This window comes from Gouania willdenowi, chromosome 3, assembly GCF_900634775.1.
Source record: "Gouania willdenowi chromosome 3, fGouWil2.1, whole genome shotgun sequence".
In the NCBI taxonomy this organism is placed as follows: domain Eukaryota; kingdom Metazoa; phylum Chordata; class Actinopteri; order Blenniiformes; family Gobiesocidae; genus Gouania; species Gouania willdenowi.
In genome coordinates, this window is record NC_041046.1 from 10,493,979 (window position 1) to 10,515,907 (window position 21,929).

At 39.0% G+C, this 21,929-nt stretch overlaps 1 protein-coding gene across 2 annotated transcripts in view; it reads left to right on the forward strand.

Annotated features, from left to right (window-relative positions):
- The window catches only part of kif13ba (kinesin family member 13Ba), a 90,475-nt gene that overhangs the window by 6,606 nt on the left and 61,940 nt on the right, over window positions 1-21,929 (forward strand). For both annotated transcript variants that reach the window (XM_028443102.1, XM_028443103.1), the window contains exon 2: window positions 9,811-9,904. In XM_028443102.1, coding sequence (XP_028298903.1) covers window positions 9,811-9,904 — 94 coding nt within the window. The remainder of the gene's footprint in view (window positions 1-9,810; window positions 9,905-21,929) is intronic.

Consider the following 21,929-nt stretch of genomic DNA (forward strand, 5'->3'; position numbering starts at 1 on the left):
TTATTTTAATTACTAACGATATCTGATTTAAAAAGCTTTTTAAACTGGTTTCTGTTGCTGCTTTGTTTTATTTCATCCTTAGGCATAGTTTAACCCCTGCTATTGTTGTACTCATCTTTTTCAGTCTTGTTCTGGTATAATATAGTTTTCCTCTTAAATTATATTCCCCTTTCTCTTTGTATGAGGTCTGGGAGTTTTAAATCTGGTGATTTTAAGAATAATCCTTTTGGCATTAGTGATAAATGTATAGACCTATAAGAGTTATTTCAGTAATCTACTTTACATTTACATTACAATCTAAATGTGTACCCCTTGAAATCAGTAGAGTGTAATACAGAGTTGGCTAATCCTTTGCACCCTGTACAGCCTAATTTACCTCAACAAAGCTTTCCACATGATCTGTTCATTAATTTTATTCACCTTTTTTCTATAAATATATTAAATCCAGTCTGAAACTGGTGTTGGATCACAATTTATTACACAGATGAACAGCAACTGATCATAGAAAGCATTAGGAGATCTTTTTCCAGCAGAATGCACAGTCAGGTAGATTTTATTCCACTTTGGTAATAATGGGGTAGATTAAAGGTTTAAAACATCTGAATTCAGTTATTTGCAGGTCTGTCCCAATACTTGTGGCATCATTGTGTACACCCTGTAATCACATTGTTCTGGAGAGGATGCTCTGTCAGGTGTCCTCGGTGTAATTTCCTCAGGAACGGGAAGGCGGTAAGAAATCACCATCTCATTAGTGAAATGAACAGATTGAAAGAGAAGCTGTTGCTGTTGCCTAGCTGCTTTGGATCCACATGTTTGTACAGTGCTATCATAGGGCTTCCCTGTTGGCAGCCTGCCATCCACCCACATTTAAAACCTAGCCGCTCTGTCAGACGCCACCTATGAAAGTCTTGAAGACCAAAGGTTGGAAACCTTTAGCATCATAAGAGCCACCTAAACTCTGCCCACCAAGCAAACATGAGGCTGATAGACACAGATAAATCACTATTCATATCCGATAATAAAACACACGTAAACACAAGGTGTTTTGATTAAACTGTGACCTTTCCTACTAATGACTGCTGTGGACAACTGTTAACCCTGAGGCTGCTTTCACATGTTCTGTTTCTGAGCTCAACCCCAATTTCCACTGGATGTGTATTTGCTGCTAACAGCAACGGAGCTGATTGTTTTAACTCTTTTTAATTTGAATAACCAAGAAACACATACATCACCCACACTTAACTATTTAATACAGGCGATTTGAGGACCCCTGCCACCCTTTAGCTGCCCCCAATGCTGCCTGTCTGCATTCTCCGCTTACATAACCGTAATCACCATCCACATTTGTAAGCTCCTCGGAGAGCCTCGGTGTGCTTCAGGTTTTTGTTGTGTGTTCCAAATGCCTCTTTGGAAACTATGAAGTATACTTACGTGAGAACGGTCATCATCCCTGTCATCCTAACCAGACTTAATAGTGTATAGTTGACAGTATATACTCATTGAGTTTGTAGTGTATAGCAGTTTTTCTCAAATAGGGGTACATGTTCCCCTAGGGGTACGCAATGGCACTACAGGGAGTACTTTAGAGAGGGAGAGAGTGGAAAATTAACAAATAAAATGTCAGTCTTAGTCCCACCCCAGGCAAGAGTTGACCGGAAATTATAAAAACTATAGAAATCTATTCAGAAGCCACTAAATCAGTGTTTTTCAACCTTGGGATCGCCTGAAATTTCTGAAAAATGAAAATAGATTTTTTTGAAATCATTATTTATTTTAGATTAAAACAACACACATTCTTAAACAACTGTATTTCTATACGTTCACTTTGTGAATCTAGTTCAACTAAAATGCAGTAAAATTTGGTCATGACCAAAAATAGGTTGGGAACCACTGCACTAAATTAATACTGTTTCAATCACTTATTTACAAAATGAGATTCTTTAAAATGTGTGCATCACTCATTCATCCCATCAATATGCTCTATTGTTGTTTTTAAATAGTTTGCTAAGCAAAATGTTGTAGTCGGACAAAGGGGGGGACTTGGATTCAGAAATAAGAGAAAGGGGTACTTGATCCAAAAAAGTTTGAGAACCACTGGTGTTTCAAAGACAGCTACTGTCTCATAATGAGTGAGTGTTACTCTGTGAACAACTTAAAAAAAAATGTCCCACTGTGCTCTCACTCTCTGTCACTGAGGGGGGCGGGGCTTCGCTCCAGCACTGCCAAAGATCTTATACTGAGTTAGGTGGAGCAAAGATGTCTACTCGTTAGGTGCTTTCAGTAAATGTGCATCATTTTTGCTGATTGACAAGAAATGAGCCTGATGATGTACCTGATAGTCAGAAGGTGGTGGTGATTGGTTACTGAGCCACAAATGGCTCCGAAGCCAGAGGTTGCTGACCCTGGTCTAGACGCTGGTCTCTTTTACTGGCTGATCGGCACGAGGAGTTCCAGTAAAGATATTGATGACTGACTCATCATAAAAGTATTTTTGGATGCTGAGGAATTTTTAGACCAGGAAAAGTAACACCATGATAATTTTGGAAATGCAAATTAGCTTTCAGAGTGCTGAGTTCTTTTCTTTCAACTGTCACCATGTCTGAAGAACAACTCTGGTCTATAGCTGCACATCCTTATCATCTAAATTTGGAAAAGCTTGGATAACAAAGGCACAGTGTCACACGAGTCTGCCTGCATGCTCCGATGCACCAGACAATTATAACGCAGAATCTCTCGAGCTGCACACAGAGAGGCACAGATGAGATTCTCTGGTCAATTGCCAAGTGTGTTTGTTTAATGGGATAGCATGTGTCCCATGAAAAGAGGAGGAGGAGGAGGAATCATGTCTGTCACTCTGTCCTTCCCCCTTCCAGCTTCTGAACTGTAGATGTTGGTCAAAAGACTGAGGCAGCGGCTGTTTGCAAAAAGCTTGGCTTAGTAGAAACTTTGCAGTCGGGAAAACTTTTCTGGAGAATACACAGATTTACACAGAATACACAGACTGTATGTTTTATCAGGACAGGTATGGGTCTTAAGACATAAGAACAATAATAATAATAATCATAATAGCAAATTATTGCTTTATCGATGTTGACACTAAAACCATTGCTAGTCATTGACTAACAATGACTGAACTAAAAAGGAAGTGCAGACTTCATACTACACTGACACTCAACTTGCTAATTGCTTTGGCCATGTTTGGTACTAAAGCAGTGGTTCCTAACCTTTTTAGGAGCGTGACAAGAATTTCTGGCGACTCTAATAACATTTTTTTTCGAGAATTAGTTTTTGATCATGTTTGTTATACTGTGTTAAAAATACAGAGTTGCCAGTATTAGTAACAAGTTGGCTTGCTCAGATATTTTTATACTGCATTTTATTATGAAATTCATTTATATTTGACGAAGTGAAAGTACAGAATACAGTTGTTTAAGATTGTGTTGTTTTATTTATTTTATTATTTTATTTATTAATAATTTAAACATTTCTAAAATAAATTTCAAACCAGAAATTTTATTTTTAATCAATTAATAGACATTTCGGGCGACCCCATTTAAACTCCAGGTGACCCGACATGGGTTCCCAACCCAAGGTTGGAAAACTCTGTACTAAAGAGAAAAGGTGACTTTTTTGAAGTCATGAAAAAAGAAGCATCGATCGATCACCGTTTTTTTCCATGTAATGATGATGACAGTTTGTGACGTAGTAGTGTCAGTGTCTGTGCAGGCCAGACGTATGGCTCCACTGGTCTGGGGGCTGCTAATTGGGGTTGACTGCTGTAACGCAACATAAAAACCAACAACAATAAAATACACATAAATTTAACATGATAGACACAGAATAACTAATTTTGTCACTTTGGGAACTTATCGAGTTTTGACCAATGTTCCCCCTAATTTTTTGTGAGTGTGAGCATACACACAAACCTCCTGAGAATTCCATAGACCACTGTGAGCAACTTTAGATGCGCAAAACCTGCGATCATAACATAAAAGAATCAAATTACAGTAGTATTTCCATTAGATTACTTTTAATAGAATAATATGAACCACTTACAATGAAAAAACAAAAAACGAAACTGTGTAAATTCCTGTAACTCAGTCATTATATATATATATATATATATATATATATATATATATACACACACACACTTCTTAATAAAGTCAATTGGGTGAGCTGCAGGATTTCCCAGCCGTCATCATCGACCAGAGGTGGGCCACATCCTGGATGGACTGTTAGTCCATCACAGTTGCTGTAACTCTGGAAAATACACAATTGCAGTTTTTATTAGAATTTCTACAACACAAACTAGTAACAGTATTAAATGAATAATATTAATGAAAATTCTTAATAAATGACCTAAAATAATTAGAAATCTGACCGGAACCTTGAGTTTACCTTATTCTTCCCATCTGTCCTCTCATTTCTCTAGTGGTTGTAGACTTAGGTTGATGGCTCCATCTGCTTTTTGCCTTGACTTTATGCGCTGAATGTGTTGATCATTTTAATGGCGCGTAGAATATTGTCAATGAGATTTTTAACTTGCTCGGGGTCAGATTTCTTTTTGTGTGACAGCTCGTTCCTCTTCTCTCGATCTTTTGTACTCTCTTGCAATAATGATTCTATCCCCATCCCCATCTTGCATCATTGTACGATTCCGACACCAATCAAATGACTTTTCTGTTGAATGTCACACTTAAGGTAGTCCAACTTCCATTCTTTCCACACTTTTCCCTGTGAAAACTCGCTCGCTACTTCACAGCCAGTTTTGCAGAGAAGCCCTTTCTCACTTGAAAAAGAAAAAATCTCACCCAGTTTCACCTCCTTTTCCTCTGTTCGCGTATACTCCAACCTTGAAAGAGCCGCATTTCTTTTTTTACTTTTTCTTGGTGAGTGGATGCAACACTGCCCGTTCTTTTCGCCATGGTAATCAGAGGTTAGCAACCTTTACCTTCCGTATTACATCCTGTTTTTAGCTATTCGCTAACTTGGAAGCAGAGCAGGTTAGCGTACACTTGAAGTGCAGTTGATAACATTGATTGGCTAGGTAACGAAACACGTTAAAATAGTGTAGTTTTCACCTGTCACTCACTGAGTTGCATCGTAAATTGATCGTACAGAATAAATTGTAATTTGTTTATGTCAATTGCAGTTACATTTATTTAAATTTTAATTTAAAAATAAAATAAAAATAAAAGTAAAATAAAAAATAATTTTGGGAGCTGCTTATTTTCCAACTGCTGTCATTCAAAGTCAATGGGAAACACAATCTGTTTGTCAAACTCTGGAGTCGGAAATCTCAGTTCAATAATCAGTGTATGCACAGATTGTAATTATTTTATGAAAAAGTCCATTGTAGGCAGAATTTAAAAAAAAAGTCCTCCATGTCACTAGGTGGCGGTAAGTAGCACAATAAGGATATAAATTGTTTAAGGGTGTGCCACAAATATTTTTTTTAGTGCATGAGGTGTGCCATGACTCACAAAAGGTAGATATTAGGAGAATGACTACTTTAGGGCTCATCAGCCTTAAATTATTTTTGGCTTATAAACAAAAGTGTGAATCATCCCAAAGGGCAGGGATGCATCTAATGTAGCAACGCTGGATTTCTCCCTTCTCTTATTGTTAAAGTTTGATTTTTAATCATCTTTATCTGCTGGTAACGAAAAGATTAACAAAGAAAGACAAAGAACAGATCATTTTGAGCAGGTCGAGTTCTGCAATCTAATCTGTTTGTCTTAAAGGCTCATGCAGAGTTTTATGATGACAATAATGTTTTATGGTTTTATATGGCACCTAAAACATACACCGCTTGATATTTCAGCCTGCTAAAATTAATCTTTTTGAGCAGCACAGCTTACAGTTTTCCCTTTATTTGCTTCAGGATGTGGTGATGGTGGTAGTTAGGATAGCATAGGAAAATTTTTACTGACTCAAACCTGGGACTTGGGATAATGGTCAGGGTTCTTTCCACTTGGCCAACATCTTGTAAGGAGGAGCGGTGGTATAGCTGGACAAAGGCAGGAAGGGAGTGAGTGAATGAGTATGTGCTAACATTGCATAATGCTCCATGTTCCCATGGCTGTGCAGCCATCGAAGAACAGAGCAACCTTAGGCGTAGGCAATGGCAACACTTTGGGCAAATCGGCTTCTCTGGATCATGTCAGAACTGCTTTGCCAAACCTCAGCCTTAGATGGTCTGCAAGGAAGGCAGTTGGAAAGTGGGAACTGGTTATGGTGTAAGGATAAACGAGTAAGAATGGGTACATTCATCCTGTCGTCCATAACGCATCACATTTTCCCTACTGCTCTGGAGAAAGCTGGGCAGGAGCACCAGGGCCACGTGGGTAATGTAGGCTGCAAAGCAGGAGGAACTCAAGGATTTCTCTGTAAAGTCTGCATCACTTTATTCACATTCCCTACTCTCACACTTACTGTCTTTTTGTCAAGACATCTGTCTCTTTTTGCTACTCTTACAGTTAAACATTCAGAGGCTGGTTCAGGTTTCCATGACTCTGTCCCCAGACTTCTAACAGAATAGCTAAAGCTCACAAAATGGGAAGTTTAACTTGATTATTAACAGTTTCTGTTTTGCACACACACCCTTTAATGGGTATAATTTACTCACCCTATCGCGACAAGAACACCCGTGATACCTTTGCTAAGGTATACGTTTCTCACTGTATGAAGGAGCTTTTGTGCCATTCTGACTCATTCTGACTGCCTTTCATTCCAAATCCAAAACTTTATTCGTCCCCCTGGGCAATTTTGTTTATCCCATTGTGTAGTTCTGATTAGCCTTGAGCTAAAAAAGCAACACAACCCCTCCTAAGAAAACACCAATGGTGGTGATGAGTTGAAGCAGCTCTTGCAGAAGAAAGGAACTGAAACCACCCTGTTTTCCTGCCCTGACACATTTGTTAATAATTGACATCCTTGCATGTCCGTGCAAGCTTAATACACAAAGGAGAAAATAATTAGCTAGTAATTGCTCACCTGCATGGTTTTTGTTGAGAAGCTTCTTATCCTCTATTAGTTGAGGATAGTACAGGATAAACCTTTCAGCCAGGTTTATTGAAGGAACCTGGCCACTGACAGCATAGTAAATTGAATTAATGTAATTACTTGCAAGTATTAAAAATATATACAAAACTTTTATTTCACTTGCAAACATTAAACAAATTCTTACTCATTCTGGACTTGCATCATGAATGTATTAATATAATAAAGAGTAGCAGCTGTTTCCATTTTCTATTTTTCCTTTTAGACAGTGGAGCCTTATCAGTCCTGGTTTTAATTCAACTTTTTTTGCCAGTGGGAATGACAACATAAGGCTCATGCTTCCCACGTTTTGGTGCAATTCTATTGAAAGGAACTTTATGGTGATTCTTCCAACAAACTGTCCTGCTGCCTCACGTTTTAACAGTCTTTGAACCACCGAGCTACACTTCACTTTAAAATTTGTTCAACGGAAATGTGCTTGGATTCATGCATTCTCACACCTCTGAATTCTTCGGTGTGTATAAAAACCTTCAAAGTCTTTGTACGCGAGGTCATATGCATTAAAAAAATTACCTGTGAACAGCCGTTCTGAAGGGTTTTAATTTTTATTTGAAGTAGCGTACACTTTGCTTGGTTAGAAAGTCCTGGTTCTTGAGAAGGATAGTTAACTCATTCACTGCTAGCCCTTTCCAGAGCAGCCAACCCCATATTGCCATATTGGGGTTATATTGTACAATATTTTGTACTATGACAATCTGAAATCTGAAACTCTCTAGTTTCATCAGAAAAAATTATTTTGTTTCTAGCTTGTTTTGTTCTTCCATAATCAACAGTTGAATAGAGGCAAGTTTCACACAAATCTCCAGTTTGACAAAAAGGTGAGAAAAATGTCCTTTTCTGTAAAAACCTGTTAGTGACTTTGAAGCAATTTTTTTGTTTTCGTTTTAGTGACACCTCAACATTAGTTTCCTGCTTTAAAACTCCAAAAACAATTTTTTTTATTATTTTGCTATCTAGGTCAGAATTGAATGGATTTCTTACTGTATTTTGGCTTTCTGTCCCCCCATCAGTCTCCCCACACACAACTTCCTCCTCATCCTGGCAATACCGAGTCTCACCACTTGCCCCGTTTTTTTGATCGTTTTCCCTCACCATCACGCACTCTCAATAGTCCACATAGTTTCACACATGCTCTGGTTGAGTGTGCGCTGCTGTGAACTGCTGGGAGCTTCAGCATCAACTCTCGTAGTACAATTTTCTGTCTTGCAAACTCCTTTCCTCTCCCTCTGAGCTCTGCCCATCATGGGTGATCTCTCATCCACCTTCAAGGCACCAGTTGGTCACTACATCATGGTACAAGCTCGATATTCACAGGAGAGCTTCGTCACACTGTCTCCTTCAGACGTCTTTGGCAGTCAACGTTACTAAACCAAAAAATGTCTTTAGACGTCTTTGGCAGTCAATGAGTTAAGTAGGATGGATCCTTATGCACACAGGGGGCCCTGAACACGGTTCCACAGCTGAAGGGCAGTACTCATTATCAGTGGCCTTGAGCAAATACTGATTTGTAGCTCAGGATCACTGTTGTGGCACTAACTGCTCACCTCCCTTTGGAGTAGTACTGAAGCGAAAGACTATGCTTCAAGAAGTTCCTCCATTACAAGGGGAACATGTGCAACAGACCCTGGTAATTTTTTTATTTTACCATCCAGGTAAAAAATAAGTGCGGCCTCTAACCGATGAGAACGTTACTTTCACTAAGACAAGGATGGCTCAGCTTGGAACAGCTTTTGTTTTTCAGCTCCAGGTTTTTAATGCTCATCTACGTCAGTTCTGACAACCATCCCTTTTCTCAGATGAGGTTTTTCTTACAGACAAGTGTAAGTGACGACCATTACACAGGGGTCCCTGAACACGGTTCCACAGTTGAAGGGCAGTACTCATCAGTGACAGAAATGTGTTAGAGCACAAAATAAAAATAGAAATTCAGAGGAGATTTAATCCTTTTTATTATATTATTTTATCAATTAGATCAAACATTCTTGGTGTTCTTCTAAGGCAGTTGTGCTAAGAAAAAAGTGACCATTGAAAGTTAATGTAGAACCCTGGAATAGAGGTTTAAGCATGTCATTGAGTAACAGGTAATGGTAAACGGGGATCTTTCCAGGAGGTTGTTAAAAGTTCAAATACATGTCAGTTCTGTGACCTTTACCGTCACATATGCTGTGTTCTAAAAAACTGCCGTTTTTAAAAAATCGAAGATTGCAATCTCACTTTTTTGTAGACCATCATCGTCAGGTCTCACCCCATAGATAGAGACAATTAATATAATGTGGTTTTCATTCTCATGGTGGTTGAATGACTTTCACTGCTGTATGTGATACATACTACTTCTAAAAATTGTAAAGCTGTGAGTCTATTTTTAGACTCTTCAATTTATTTTTGTTACTGTCTACTGAACCTGAAGATATGCTGACTGCTGCAGCCTCTCGTAACAAATACCCAAAAGAACAAAAGCCAAGGACATGGAACAGTTTGTGTTGCATCATGATGTAACCACGTCAGGGTCAGAATGGGCATTTATTTGCTTATTTGATTGATTAGGGATGGTAACCATCTGATTGAAATCACTTTTTCTTGTTTTCTCAAGTGTGGAAAAGTCTTTCCCAGAGTCAGTTTCCCAGTTTGTTCACATTTCTTTCCTTCTTAAAACTCCTTTGATTCCTTCCTGGAAAAATGCAACTGTCTGGTTTTTGCTGAACATTTAAATGGATTCTCATTATGTTTGTTTGGTCTCATCAACAGAAAAGGAATTAAACACTAAATGTGTGGTGGAAATGGTGAAGAACCAGACGATTCTCCATCCTTCGTGTGCAAACCTTGGAAAGGCAGACCCCAGGTAAATCTGAATGTTGTGGTTGCTGAAGCATTTCATATCTCCTTATTTATTAAATAAAATAATGCTACACAATATAAATCTCAACATTTATTCCTCTACAAAATATTACCAGAAAGATAAGTCTTGGTCAAATGTACTAATGCGTTGGGCATTTTGTGCAGAGCGGAGTTTGTGTGAGAGGCAGACAGAAGGAAAGTAGCAAAAGCAGCAACTCCTAAAAATATTATTTTTACACAAAATAAGCTTTAGAATAAGAATATATTATCATAGACGATATTGTTGTTTTCCGTATCACGTAAAATAGAAATCTCCATATATCGACTTTCTTTCCAGCTGTTCTGATGAGGTGCATCATAGGCCACAGAATTATCATAGTTGTTGCTAAAACGTATCTAATTATTCACCTTTTTTACACAAGGGCACAGATGGGATGAATTTCACCTGCACAGTTACATTTACCTCCATCAAACTCATATTGTTGGAACATGAGCTTTGCCAGTTTAAGAAAAAATGGATGGAAATATCAGATCCATAGAAGTACATTTTACAATGTTAGTCGGTGTTAAATTTCAGCCCAGTCATGCTCATCACTTTACCCTTAGCACTATGCATTTATGCATTCACTGCAGTGGTATCCTGTATACCTCCAAACATAGTCATTATCATTATTATTGGTTTATATTGCGTGTTTTTTGTTATTAACTAAAAAAAATCCATTTGATTATTGTGTTCAGTGCATTTTCCCCATAAAAATGTCTATATAAACTAAAAGGATATTTGCATTGCTAACTACATTTAGTTAAATAGATGATTGCCATAGGATGTTTCACATTACACAGCCAGAAAAATAATAATAAAGATTAAGGGCCTTATTTCTCTTTATAAATTAGTTGTTTTTTTTTGCCATAGACATTTTCAGATTTTTGATGTACGCTCAGTTTTAGTATGGATTCTACTTAATGTTTTATAAATGAAGTCCTAGAATATTAACTCATTCAGTGCCAGCCATTTTCAGAATTTCTACCCCCCTCAGTGCCAGCTGTTTTAGAGCATTTTGAATGATTTTTAAAGACCCACAGAATGTTTTGTACTATGACTATCTGGAATCTGACATCAGATTCTGAAATATTAAAGTCTCTTATTTTATCAGATAAAAATGTTTTTGTAGCTTGTTTAGTTATTCCGTAATCAGCAGTTGAATAGAACAAGTTTTACACAAATCGCCAGTTTCAGAGCAAAAAGCTGAGAAAACAGGCTTTTTCTAAATAAAAATCTGTCAGCCTTTGAAGCAATTTTTGCTTTATTGAAAACTGTAATATCTGTAAATTGGTTTCCTTGCTGTATTGCTTACCCCCCACCCCCCGTCAATCACACAGACGTAACTTCCTCTTCCTCCCGACACGCAGAGACGACCCGTTTGGCTCGGTTAGTTGATGGTTTTATCCCACGATTGCAGCATAATCAATAATCCACTCTGGTCCACACATGTTCTGTGTTATTATGTGGTGCTGTGAGCTGCTGGATACTTTACAATATCACTTTGTAGTGCCGTAATCTCCCTCGTCCCTGCTTCTACCTCCTTAGCTAATGGTAGCATCAGTGGCTAATCTCTCATCCAAAGGTGCTGCTGCCACCTTCAGGGCACCATTTGGTCACTACATCACATTACAGCTTAGATATTGATGAGGGACCTCCGCCAGGGTGTTTTCTAGTAAGTACCATTGACGAGTTTTCTCGTCAATGGTACTGAGCGTTTGGATTTGAAATGACGAATTATCTCGTCAATGGCACTGTGTGAGTTAAGAACAATGATTAGTACCTTGTCTTATTTTTGCTTCTCAACAGAGGGGAGGGGGACCTTAGGACTGTCTCCCTACCCTCTGCCTCATTGTTTTTACCCCAGGCTGGTGTGGTTAACTTGTGCTGTGTAAACCTGTCCAATATGATGCAAATCACTGTAATTATATTGCTGTTTCTACATAATGGCTCTCTACATTAATTATACAATGCTTCATGTTATTTGTAGCAGTATGTTGTGATAGTTCATGTTGTGCTGGAGAACTTTTTTTTAATATAGCTCACTGTGCAGTTTCTCTAAGAACTATTGCAGGCGAGAGCAGGGATGTCCACACCTGGTCCTCAAGGGCCACTTATCGATGTGTCCCTGCTCCAACCCAGTGAGAGGCTAATTAGTAATTATTGTACTACACAATTCACAAAACATTATTGGCCATTTCTTGTTAGCGTCTTTGATATTTTCTATACCTTTTCCTTTGCTATTCTTTTCCAGTAGGGATGAACCGAAACACAACCGTGGCCGAATTTTTGAGGCATCACTATTTTCCAGTTTTATGTATGAATACTGCCCAATATGGAATAATTGTCCACAGCCTTCACTGTGGGAGCTCTTATTCATTCCGCTGCCTTTATTCAGGCACACCATCTCTTGGTAGATTTATAGTTGTGCTGTATTTCCCTCTGCCTGCCTGTGCTCTCAGAGATTGACCTTACCCTGGGAATTCTCTCTCTGTAAGTCCTCTGCTAGCTGTTGACTCTCAAAACGTCATGTTTTAGATTTGTTTGGAATGTTCCTCTGACATCATGATGTCATATTTGGCAGGAGGCAGACCAACCACCTGTTGGCTCGCTTCAAGGAAGGTCGATTTAGGGTCGAATCCTTTGAGACTTGTTTGCCTCTTTTATGTCATTGGATTAAGCAGCAGCGCTGACTGAGCTGAGGGGTTTGAATGTACTCATGAGCCTCAAATGTTGAGTAATGCAGTGTCTGCATAAACAGATTGTGTTGCATTGGGCTGAGCAGGAATTTATTGGCTATAATGGAGGTCAACCTCAACATGAGAGTGAAGTTTTTTGTTTCATTGAGAATTCATTGGTTCCGAATCAGCTGTGACATAATGATTCAAATCCTCATCCGCCATCTTGGAGGAAGCCAGCTGCGTTTGGTGAAAGCTCTGTGTGTGTGTGTGTGAGCTGTAAAGCATGCTAAACTGCCTGATCAGAAGCAGTGAATACTGCTGCCCTAAGAGCAACAGCAGTGTCGGTTTCAGTAAGAAAGACAGCAGTAGCATCAAGACGGGGACAATCGCACATTAAAAGACGAACTCCTCTTTTCCTTCCCTCTGTCGGGTCATAACTCCCCACCGCCTGGCATCCTCCCCTTTTTTCACAACTCTTCTGTTTCTGTGGCAACACGGGGGGGAGGTTAACTCTAGTTCGCTGCAAGTGACCGGGAAGCCCCGTCTCCGGCTGAGGAAAAGATGGAAGAGGGGGAAGAAGGCAAATTTAGTTGAGCATCTGCCGGCCATAAACTTATCTTGGTGACTTTTATGGACGAGCAAACAAGAGTGTAGTAGCAGTTTCTCTCTCACTGTCTGTTCCTGACAAAAGAGCGAGGAAACGACAGGAGGACGGGCCGACTGACTGCTGCCCTCAGCGTGCAGATGCTGTCCTCATTTTGTTTGTTTGGGTCCAATTTACATTGACGTAGTGTTGACACTGAAGGGCCATCTTTTACTTAGTATTTTACTTCCTCATTAGCTTAATGCTTAGACTAGAGTCTGTGCATAGAGGTAGCGTGCAATTGTGAGTTTGTTGCAGGCACATGTTGTCAATTAAAACTCTATTAGAAAAGAGTAAGACATGATGGCCAGTATAGTGAAGCATCCTTTATGTAGCAAATAGTTTTCCATTGAGCAATTTTATTTTTAGATTTTCAAATCATTACTTTTTTTTTTTTAAAGATGAGCCTTCATAGTCAACCAGTGAGTCTGACAATATTATAGCCAGTACTCTACACCAGGGGTTCTCAACTGGTCTCACATTAAATCATGACCCACAGCATGCCTGTCAAAAGACAAGTTTTTTTCAAAATCAAAAGACGAGTCCAACATGAGAGACATTAGGTATTTGTTTTGACCAACTTTCCACGACCCACCTAATACAGATCAGCGACCCACTTTTGGGTCCTGACCCACCAAATCATTGCTCTACACTATTGTGAATAAAGGCTGGCCTCTAAATTGGGTAGGATTTCTACCTGTAGAGGTGTAATGATCCACCAATCTGGATCAATATATCGATTGGTTAGGAAATGATCCATTCAAATTGATGGAAGCTCAAACTATTGATCGCAGGTCTTTTTTTCTTTTTGATAAAAATAATGAATTTAGTTTAAATGTCTGAAACATTTAGCAATAAAGTTGTTTGCTTTAGGTGAAATTTAGTTGTTAAATGAGTATATATAATTTTGTCTGAAATTGATCGAAGGCCCCCGAATCGAATCAAGATTGAATTATGGCAGACTTTGTCATATCAACAAACATTGTATGTATTGTTGTCCAAATAATAAATATCATATTGTCATGAAACTGGTGATTTACGACCAAATCGACTTGTTTCAGGTTCATAGTTTTTTGTAACATCAGGGCTCTACACTAACTTTTCCAGTGGTGGCACAAGTTGATGGTCTTTAGATGTTGCAGGAGGTGAAGTAGGAAGGTGCTGAGTCATTGGACAACGTGATTTATTTTTAGGTTAACAAATTGTTATAGCTTGATTTTATTTGTCATTAATCATTAATAGCCTCTGTAAAAAAAAAAAAAACTATTTATTTCAATAGTTTTTTTTAAAGCTATAGGGAGCCATTGCAAAAGAGTCAAAGGGCCACATTAGGCCCCAGAACCACAGGTTGCAGACCCCTGGTCTGAGACAACCACAGCTTCAGTCCCAGTTCTGGTCCCTCCATGCTGGTTCTGATGAGCATGTACATTCTATCGCTGCGCTTGGCACGTTTTTCCTTTTTACTGCTGCATCAATGTGAGCGTACACTCACTGAAGGGCTCATTATGCCTGGCATCGTTCGCGGACCGCGCCCTCTCCAAAGGATCACATTGGTGTTTATATTCACCGTTGCATTACCCGCAGCAAAGTTGCGTAAGTGTGCACGTCTCCTCACCTGCTGGGGGATGAGGGGGTTGGGGGGAGGCACTCTGTGGGACGTTACGAGGCGCTCAGCTGCTCCGTCCAAAATAAGGTCATCTATGCACACTCGCGCGGATGCGACCAGTTCAAATTTTCACTCGCACACACTGAAAATATACTCGCATGTGCAACCATTTTGGTCGCAGTCTCGAGCCCTGAACATGTAACCCTAAGAAATGATCAAAGTGGGGAAAATGAAAAGTAGCAGTTGTTTATAACTTGGTGTTTGAAAAACATATTACAACTCAGATCATTGTTTTCAGTCAATTAAATTAAGAGAGCACAACTTTATTGGTAATGCTAAGTTTAGGCATCTATCATTCCAGTGCAGCTTCATACACCGCTTCTAGAATTTTAACTTGCTGTAGTTGCAGTAATTTCCTTATGGTGTTAAAGGTCCTGTAATCTGAGCTTTTGACATTTGCTTATCCATTAACAAGAATATTTTGTTGTTGTGGTTTAACACATTGTTTTATCTGTCTGTAATAGCACAATAAAACCTCTACCCATTATCTGTCTTGTGCCCTTCAGTTACACAAAACATTTCAACTGATGTGAGACATCGTTTCCCCAAAGATCTAAGCAAACTTGTCCTGGGTTGCTCTTTGCCCCAGATTAAGCCTGAGTACAAATAATCATAGCCTGTCCAAGAGGACATATTATTTATTTTTTAGGCAGTCCGTCAGGTACTGCGAGATCTTGCCTATTGTAACCAAAGTCTGCTTTAATACAAATTTGATGCCTTGGATATGTTTTTACTATCTAATTTGTTTCTACAGCAAATGAAACAAGAACACGACTAATCATAAAAACAACAGCCAAAAGAGTAGTAATGTCAGTAAGTGAAAACAGGACTCGAAAGACCATTAGACCATTAACATAAATGAGTCTGCATTTCTCCGTGGTTAGGAGACCGATTCCTGACAAAGCTCAGTCATGATGTGTGGGAAGAAGCTATGGCTGCGTTTTCCAAACACAACTGTCCATTGTGACACACTGAGCTGGCCTCCATTTTCCTCATATTCACTTAGTTGTTCAGCAAACATTTATCCATTATCTAGTCAAGTGATAAAGTAGGTTTTAGCCAGTCAGTTCAATCTGCCAAGAGATGATGCGCCTGAATAAAGGCAACGGAATGAATAAGAGCTCCCACAGTGAAGGCTGTGGAGCAGAGGTCCAGTGTCGTTTCAGAACACTTTAAATTATAATATGTTCAAAGCTTAATATAGATTTTTGACCAAATGACGCCAAAAAAAGTACATACTGCAGCTTTAATCTTAGTTTGTGATTTTTCTAGGTATTCACTATCTTAAAGACTTTTCAGCAAGCTTATTTACCTGACCACATGCATTAAGATGCAACTTATAGATAGAAAACGTTTTTATGACTACTATGGTAAAATGGACAATAAACAGTCAGATAAATACAGATTATATTAAAATGTCATTTTACCGAAGCTAATTTGTTATATTTAGCCCCTTCAATTGAAATTAAATGGCAAGCAAACGATGTTGTGTAACTGTTAATGATCTCAGCAGAGTCCTTGTAACCAGCACATTGGCACTGTGTAAGCACAGGTTTAAAGGAGATGCATTTCGTACAGTGTGTATTTTTGTGCCACAGTGTTTCATGTGAGTTGTGAGGCGCTGGAGCCAGCGGACTGTGAGGCAAAGCAGCATTCTCCATGAACAGTTCAAAGTTCACTGTGGGATTTACTTACACAAACACCTCCTCTTTATGGCAGTTTAGACTCTCCAATACACCTAATGTAAATGTCATGGGTATTCAATACCACTTTGAGTTTGGCTGAATTTTAAGACCAACAACTGCCGATGGACTCAATGTTTTCGAAGTTCTTTAAGCTATTAACACTAATGTATAAAGAGAAAAAAAAAAACAAGGCATAAGAATGATTTGATTTGTTTATTACATGTAACAACATTTCAACAGCTAGACATACAGGAAAGGAGATGAACAAAAAAAAAACTGTACCAAGCAAATATCACAGTCAAGGTTTTTTTAAAAGAAATTGGAAAAGGTATATAAACATGTAATAGGTTTAGAACGCTTGATGTGGGATTGTATTGAGTGTTGCCAGAATCAGCGGATAATTTAGACATAAGGCCTCAATCTTGATCTGGATTCCACCCAAGGTTACATTACTCTATGATAATTTTAGCACTGGGGAAAAACTAGTTAACACTGGAAATGAAGTGAAAATAAAATCCACCAGCTGTTAAATTCATGATTGATGCAGTTTTAGGTAAATGCAAAACCTTGAACAATCCCAACTCATTCAAAGGATTGGCGGCCTTTCTGTCCTTACCAGAGTTCTTCACGACCACTGTCTTGCATGTTTTAGAGCTTTACCTCTTCAACACTTCTAATGGAGATCTTCTAGTTTAAGGATGATAAAGCTTGCCCTACATGAAACTCTTTCTCCAAGAACCTTACAAAAGCTAAATTGTTTGTCAATTGAACATTCTTTGCTCTCTGTTAAAGATGAGGTATTTCCCTAAGACGACTAAATGTGATCAAACACGTTGGAATATTGACAAATTCTGTCAGAAAGGTAATCCCCCTAGTACTAGGAGTTTGACTTGGTTTTTCCACCAGCGACTCAAAGCAGACCAAACTTAAGCTGCTCACATTGCGACTTCTTTTTAGTACAGTGACTTTAATTATATGTTACTGTGCACCATTTCTCTCTTCTATATGTTTTTCTCTTAGAGATCTATCTAACACGACTAGTAACTTGTAATCGGGGCACTTTGTCCTTGTCTGCCTGATAACTATGCAGTTAATCTCCCTGCTGCTGTTCACACACTGCAGTTTGCATGATGGCCTTAAGCTGTTTGCATTGGAATGGAGAAGCTGGATGTTGACACACGTCTACAAAGATCTGTACTTCTGTGTCAGTAAAGCAAACACAAGCTGCTTAGATTTTAAGACACTAACTACAAACTGGGTTGTCTTGAATCAAAGTAGGCTTCTTTGTATGTTTCTATGTATTTGGGTTTGGTATTATGTGCGAAATGTTGATATACAAGTAGTAGGGATGCAAAGACCATTTGGGGGGCATTGGTCATGGTCTGGCTTTTTTAGCTAGTAAAAAAACCATATGGCATTGTTTGATTTTGAGTAATGTAATAAACCTAACAGCAGCATGAGTTTAAATATATGTAATTGCAATTTATATAATCTATTCTAGAAATTAAAAACACACCCACAACAGGAAGGTGTTTAAATGACCAATGTTTGGGAACTACTGCAGAATGAAATGCAGAGTGTAGCACCATCTGGAATAACTTTTTACTTGAAAAAGTCAGATATCTGGGAACTGCGCAACAAGAAACTAACTAACGCTAACTAAATGCTAAACTAGAGTTGACTGAGACAAGTCACGTGGTTTATTTCTCTTGGTAAGTCTAAGACCTTTTGATGCTTAATGTGAGACTTGTAAATGGTATTATTGAGAGCAGTGGTGTAACATCAAGGTCATAGGTTCCGGTGCAAACATCTTTTTTTTAAATACAAGTACTCGCTTGGACACACATAGGCACTGCGAGTGAAACTTCAAACAGACGCTGTACTCACTCATTAAAAGTTCATCTTATGGCTATTATATAGTTTTTTTTTCTTGGCATGAGGAGGCAGATTGAGGTACAGTCAAATTAGGGAGCCAAATAATCCCTGCAACAGGTCCACTGGTGCCGGGCGCCACCAAATCTGCCAAGTCCAACCTCTGAGGCTGCGGTGGCGGGTCAGTCTCTCCTTCTGGCCGCTTGGAGAAGCGGGACGCGGCTGTAGTGTTGATGATGCCCCTGGTGCGCTTCAGTGTAGCTAACTGGCAAGCTAGCGCCAGCTAGTAAAGAACCTGTCTAAGTTGTTTTTTTTTAGCTTCACTCTCATCCTGCTCCTTACTTTCCTCTTTTGCACGCCACTTTTTTTCTTGCTGAATGAGTCATCGTGACTCATTGTGACTGACAGGTGTCAAGGTGATAGGAAAAATTTTATTTCTTCCTCCCGTACCAGCCACTAAGCGTTACCTTACCGACCCGCCCTGAGCAGTTTCATTCACAAAAACAGGAGTATCTGGACAGCGCTGCTTTTTTATGGGCCCATTATGGTGCCTGGGCCCCGGTGCACTGTCGATAATTACGCCAATCTACTGATCAATGGTTCGCGGCTCAACTAGTCTGGGACATTCGGATGGTCTATCCTTCTGTTCACTAACTCCAACCAGTCAAAGCAGATGGCTGCCACCTCTGAACCTGGTTCCACTGGAGATTACTTCCTATAAAAAAAGAGGGAGTTTTTTGTTCCCACTGTCGCAAAATGCTTGTTCATGTGGATCTTGTTGGGTTCTTTCTTTCTTACTATGGAGTTTGTTTTTTTGTTAAGCGCTTTGAGATAACTTTGTTGTAATTTACGCTATATAAATAAAGTTGAATTGAACTGCATTGATTGAGAGCTAAATACATTTTTTTTTTAAACTGTGTGTATATATATATGTATGTATTTATATGCTTTTTTTAAAGAGAATGTTTTACTCCCGTAGATTATTGAATGAAAAAACCTTATGTAAACATACTCCCTTCTGGTAGGAGGTTTCGGTCCATCAGGACCAGAACCTCCAGACACAAAAACAGCTTCTTTCCCTCTGCCACCATCCACATGAACACACCCCAAGTCACCCACTGAACCCCCCCCCGATCACCACCTCCACCAGCTTGATACCTGCTGCACTGTATATATATATATTTATATTTATCCTATTTATCCTTCATTCTCTATCTATCCTTTATTTATCCCTCATCCTTTATATTTATCATTATTATTATTATTATTGTTGCTGGGTTGTTCTTTGTTGTTTTGTTTTTATTTCTTTTATTTCTTTTTGTTGCTTGTTTTGTGCACCAACCACCAAGTCAAATTCCTTGTACTGTCCTTAAAACTGTACATGGCAAATAAAACATTTCTGATTCTGATTCTGATAAGAAAATATTAGTGTTGTCAACAAGGAAAATCATCCCTGCTTTAAACACTTCCCTTTGACACATATATTTTTTCTGAGCAGGAATGAAGACACGAAGGCTAGAATTACTGTTTTCCTTCGTAGCCTGATAATAGAGAGCAGTTATCAAAATGTTTCTACCACATGATTATTCCTTCTTTATTATATTTGAATGCCACAGAATGCCTCAGATTCTCAAATTAGCTCAGTGTAAATCTAATCAGCACATATCAGAAATTATTTCATTAAAAAAGTAAAGTCATGTAGGTTACTACTTTTAAAATCAGATATATTTGCAACTTTTGCACCACCTGCAAAAATCAAAAATGGATTTTGTGAAAAGAAAAAAAACTGAATCTGAATCTGCTTGACGCTTTGTTTTATTGCCTTCCCATTAGATTATTGCATCAGACACCACACATCATGTTTTGTAGTTCCTGCTCACCTGCTGTTGAATGTTCCACACTGCTATCTTTAGCAGTTTTTGGCTCAAACCGCCTTCAAAAAGATTATTAATTTTCACTAAGAATTAACAGTGAGCATGCTGCTTCCTCGATTTGGACAGTTGATTTTTCATTTGTGTCTTTGTTCTTAGTTATGACACAACATTGCTTGTGTCCCTAAAGTATTTATAACTGTGGTTAACAGTCCTATTGGTTCTCTGTCAACCCATTTATTATTTAGTCATTGTGTATCAGGCTGCTTTAGCTCTGTCTTCAATCATATCATGTTGCAGACTTCAGTCCGCAAACTGGTGCGTCTTAGACTGCCAGCTTCCATGTGTAACTGGGTACTGGACCTACTGACACACAAACCACAGACTGTGAGGATACACGTCTCCTTCTCAACACTGGTTTCCACCAGGGCTGCATCCCCAGCCTTCTGTTCACATTAGATTGTTCCGCTAAACAGCCGGGCAATCTTAATGCAACGTTTGCAGACGACAAGGTGGTAGTGGGAGGGATGTCCCATAGCGATGAGTCAGCCTACAGACGGGAAGTGGAGGAGCTGGTGAACTGGTACAGGGACAACCAACTCTACCCCAATGTGTGGAAAACAAAGGAGATGGTTGTGGACTTCAGAAGGGGAGACCATCACGTCCCCCTCCCCCCTATACATCAGGGCAGAAGCTGTGGAGATGGTCCACAGCATGAAGTATCTGGGGGTTCAGACTAACAACGGTCAGTGCGGTCTAGTAAATAAGTAATTTATTCATAAAGCACTTTTCGCAGATAAAATCACAAAGTGCTGTACAGAGCTGTGGGGAAATTAATACAATTGATAACGTCCATGGGTCTATAAGGCCCATAGACTCCTCTTCACACTGATCTCCTCCATCACCTCGTGGTACGAGAACTACTCGGCTGTTGACGGGAATACTGATCACCCATTGGAGCCTGCCAAGCACAGACCTACACCATGGGTGACCCCACCTTCCCTGCACATGGACTGTTCACCCTTCTGCCCTTAGAAAAAAAGACTTTGCAGCTTCAAAGCCAAAACAACAAAGCTCCAGGCTTCTTCCTAGAAGCAGTGAGATTGACGAACACTAAGCCTGTGTCCCGATGCTGTTACACATCTTCATTGTCCTGTGTGTCTTCTACCCCATTTTGTATTATACTTATTTATACTTTCCTTTTATTATTTATTTATGTATTAATCAAAGCTGGCTCTGAATCACTTTTTGTTTTTCTTACGTTCTCACATAGAAAATGAGAATAAAAACCAGTAATGCACCGAAAATTCAACCACCGAAAATGTTTAGGTTGGAAATGGCCGTAAAGTCCATTTTCACCTTTGACTGAAACCCTTTTTTCACTGAAATAACACGGCAGAAACAGGATGTTGTGATGACGTGCTGTGAGCAGCACGTCTGTATATTAGCCATTGTGTCCGGAGCAGTCGTATTTATGTTTATTCATGTGTATTCATCCCTATGGGGAAATTAAGTTTTCCATACATGAACAAAAAGGAACAGAGGGAAGATAAATGTTGTATTATTTGTTC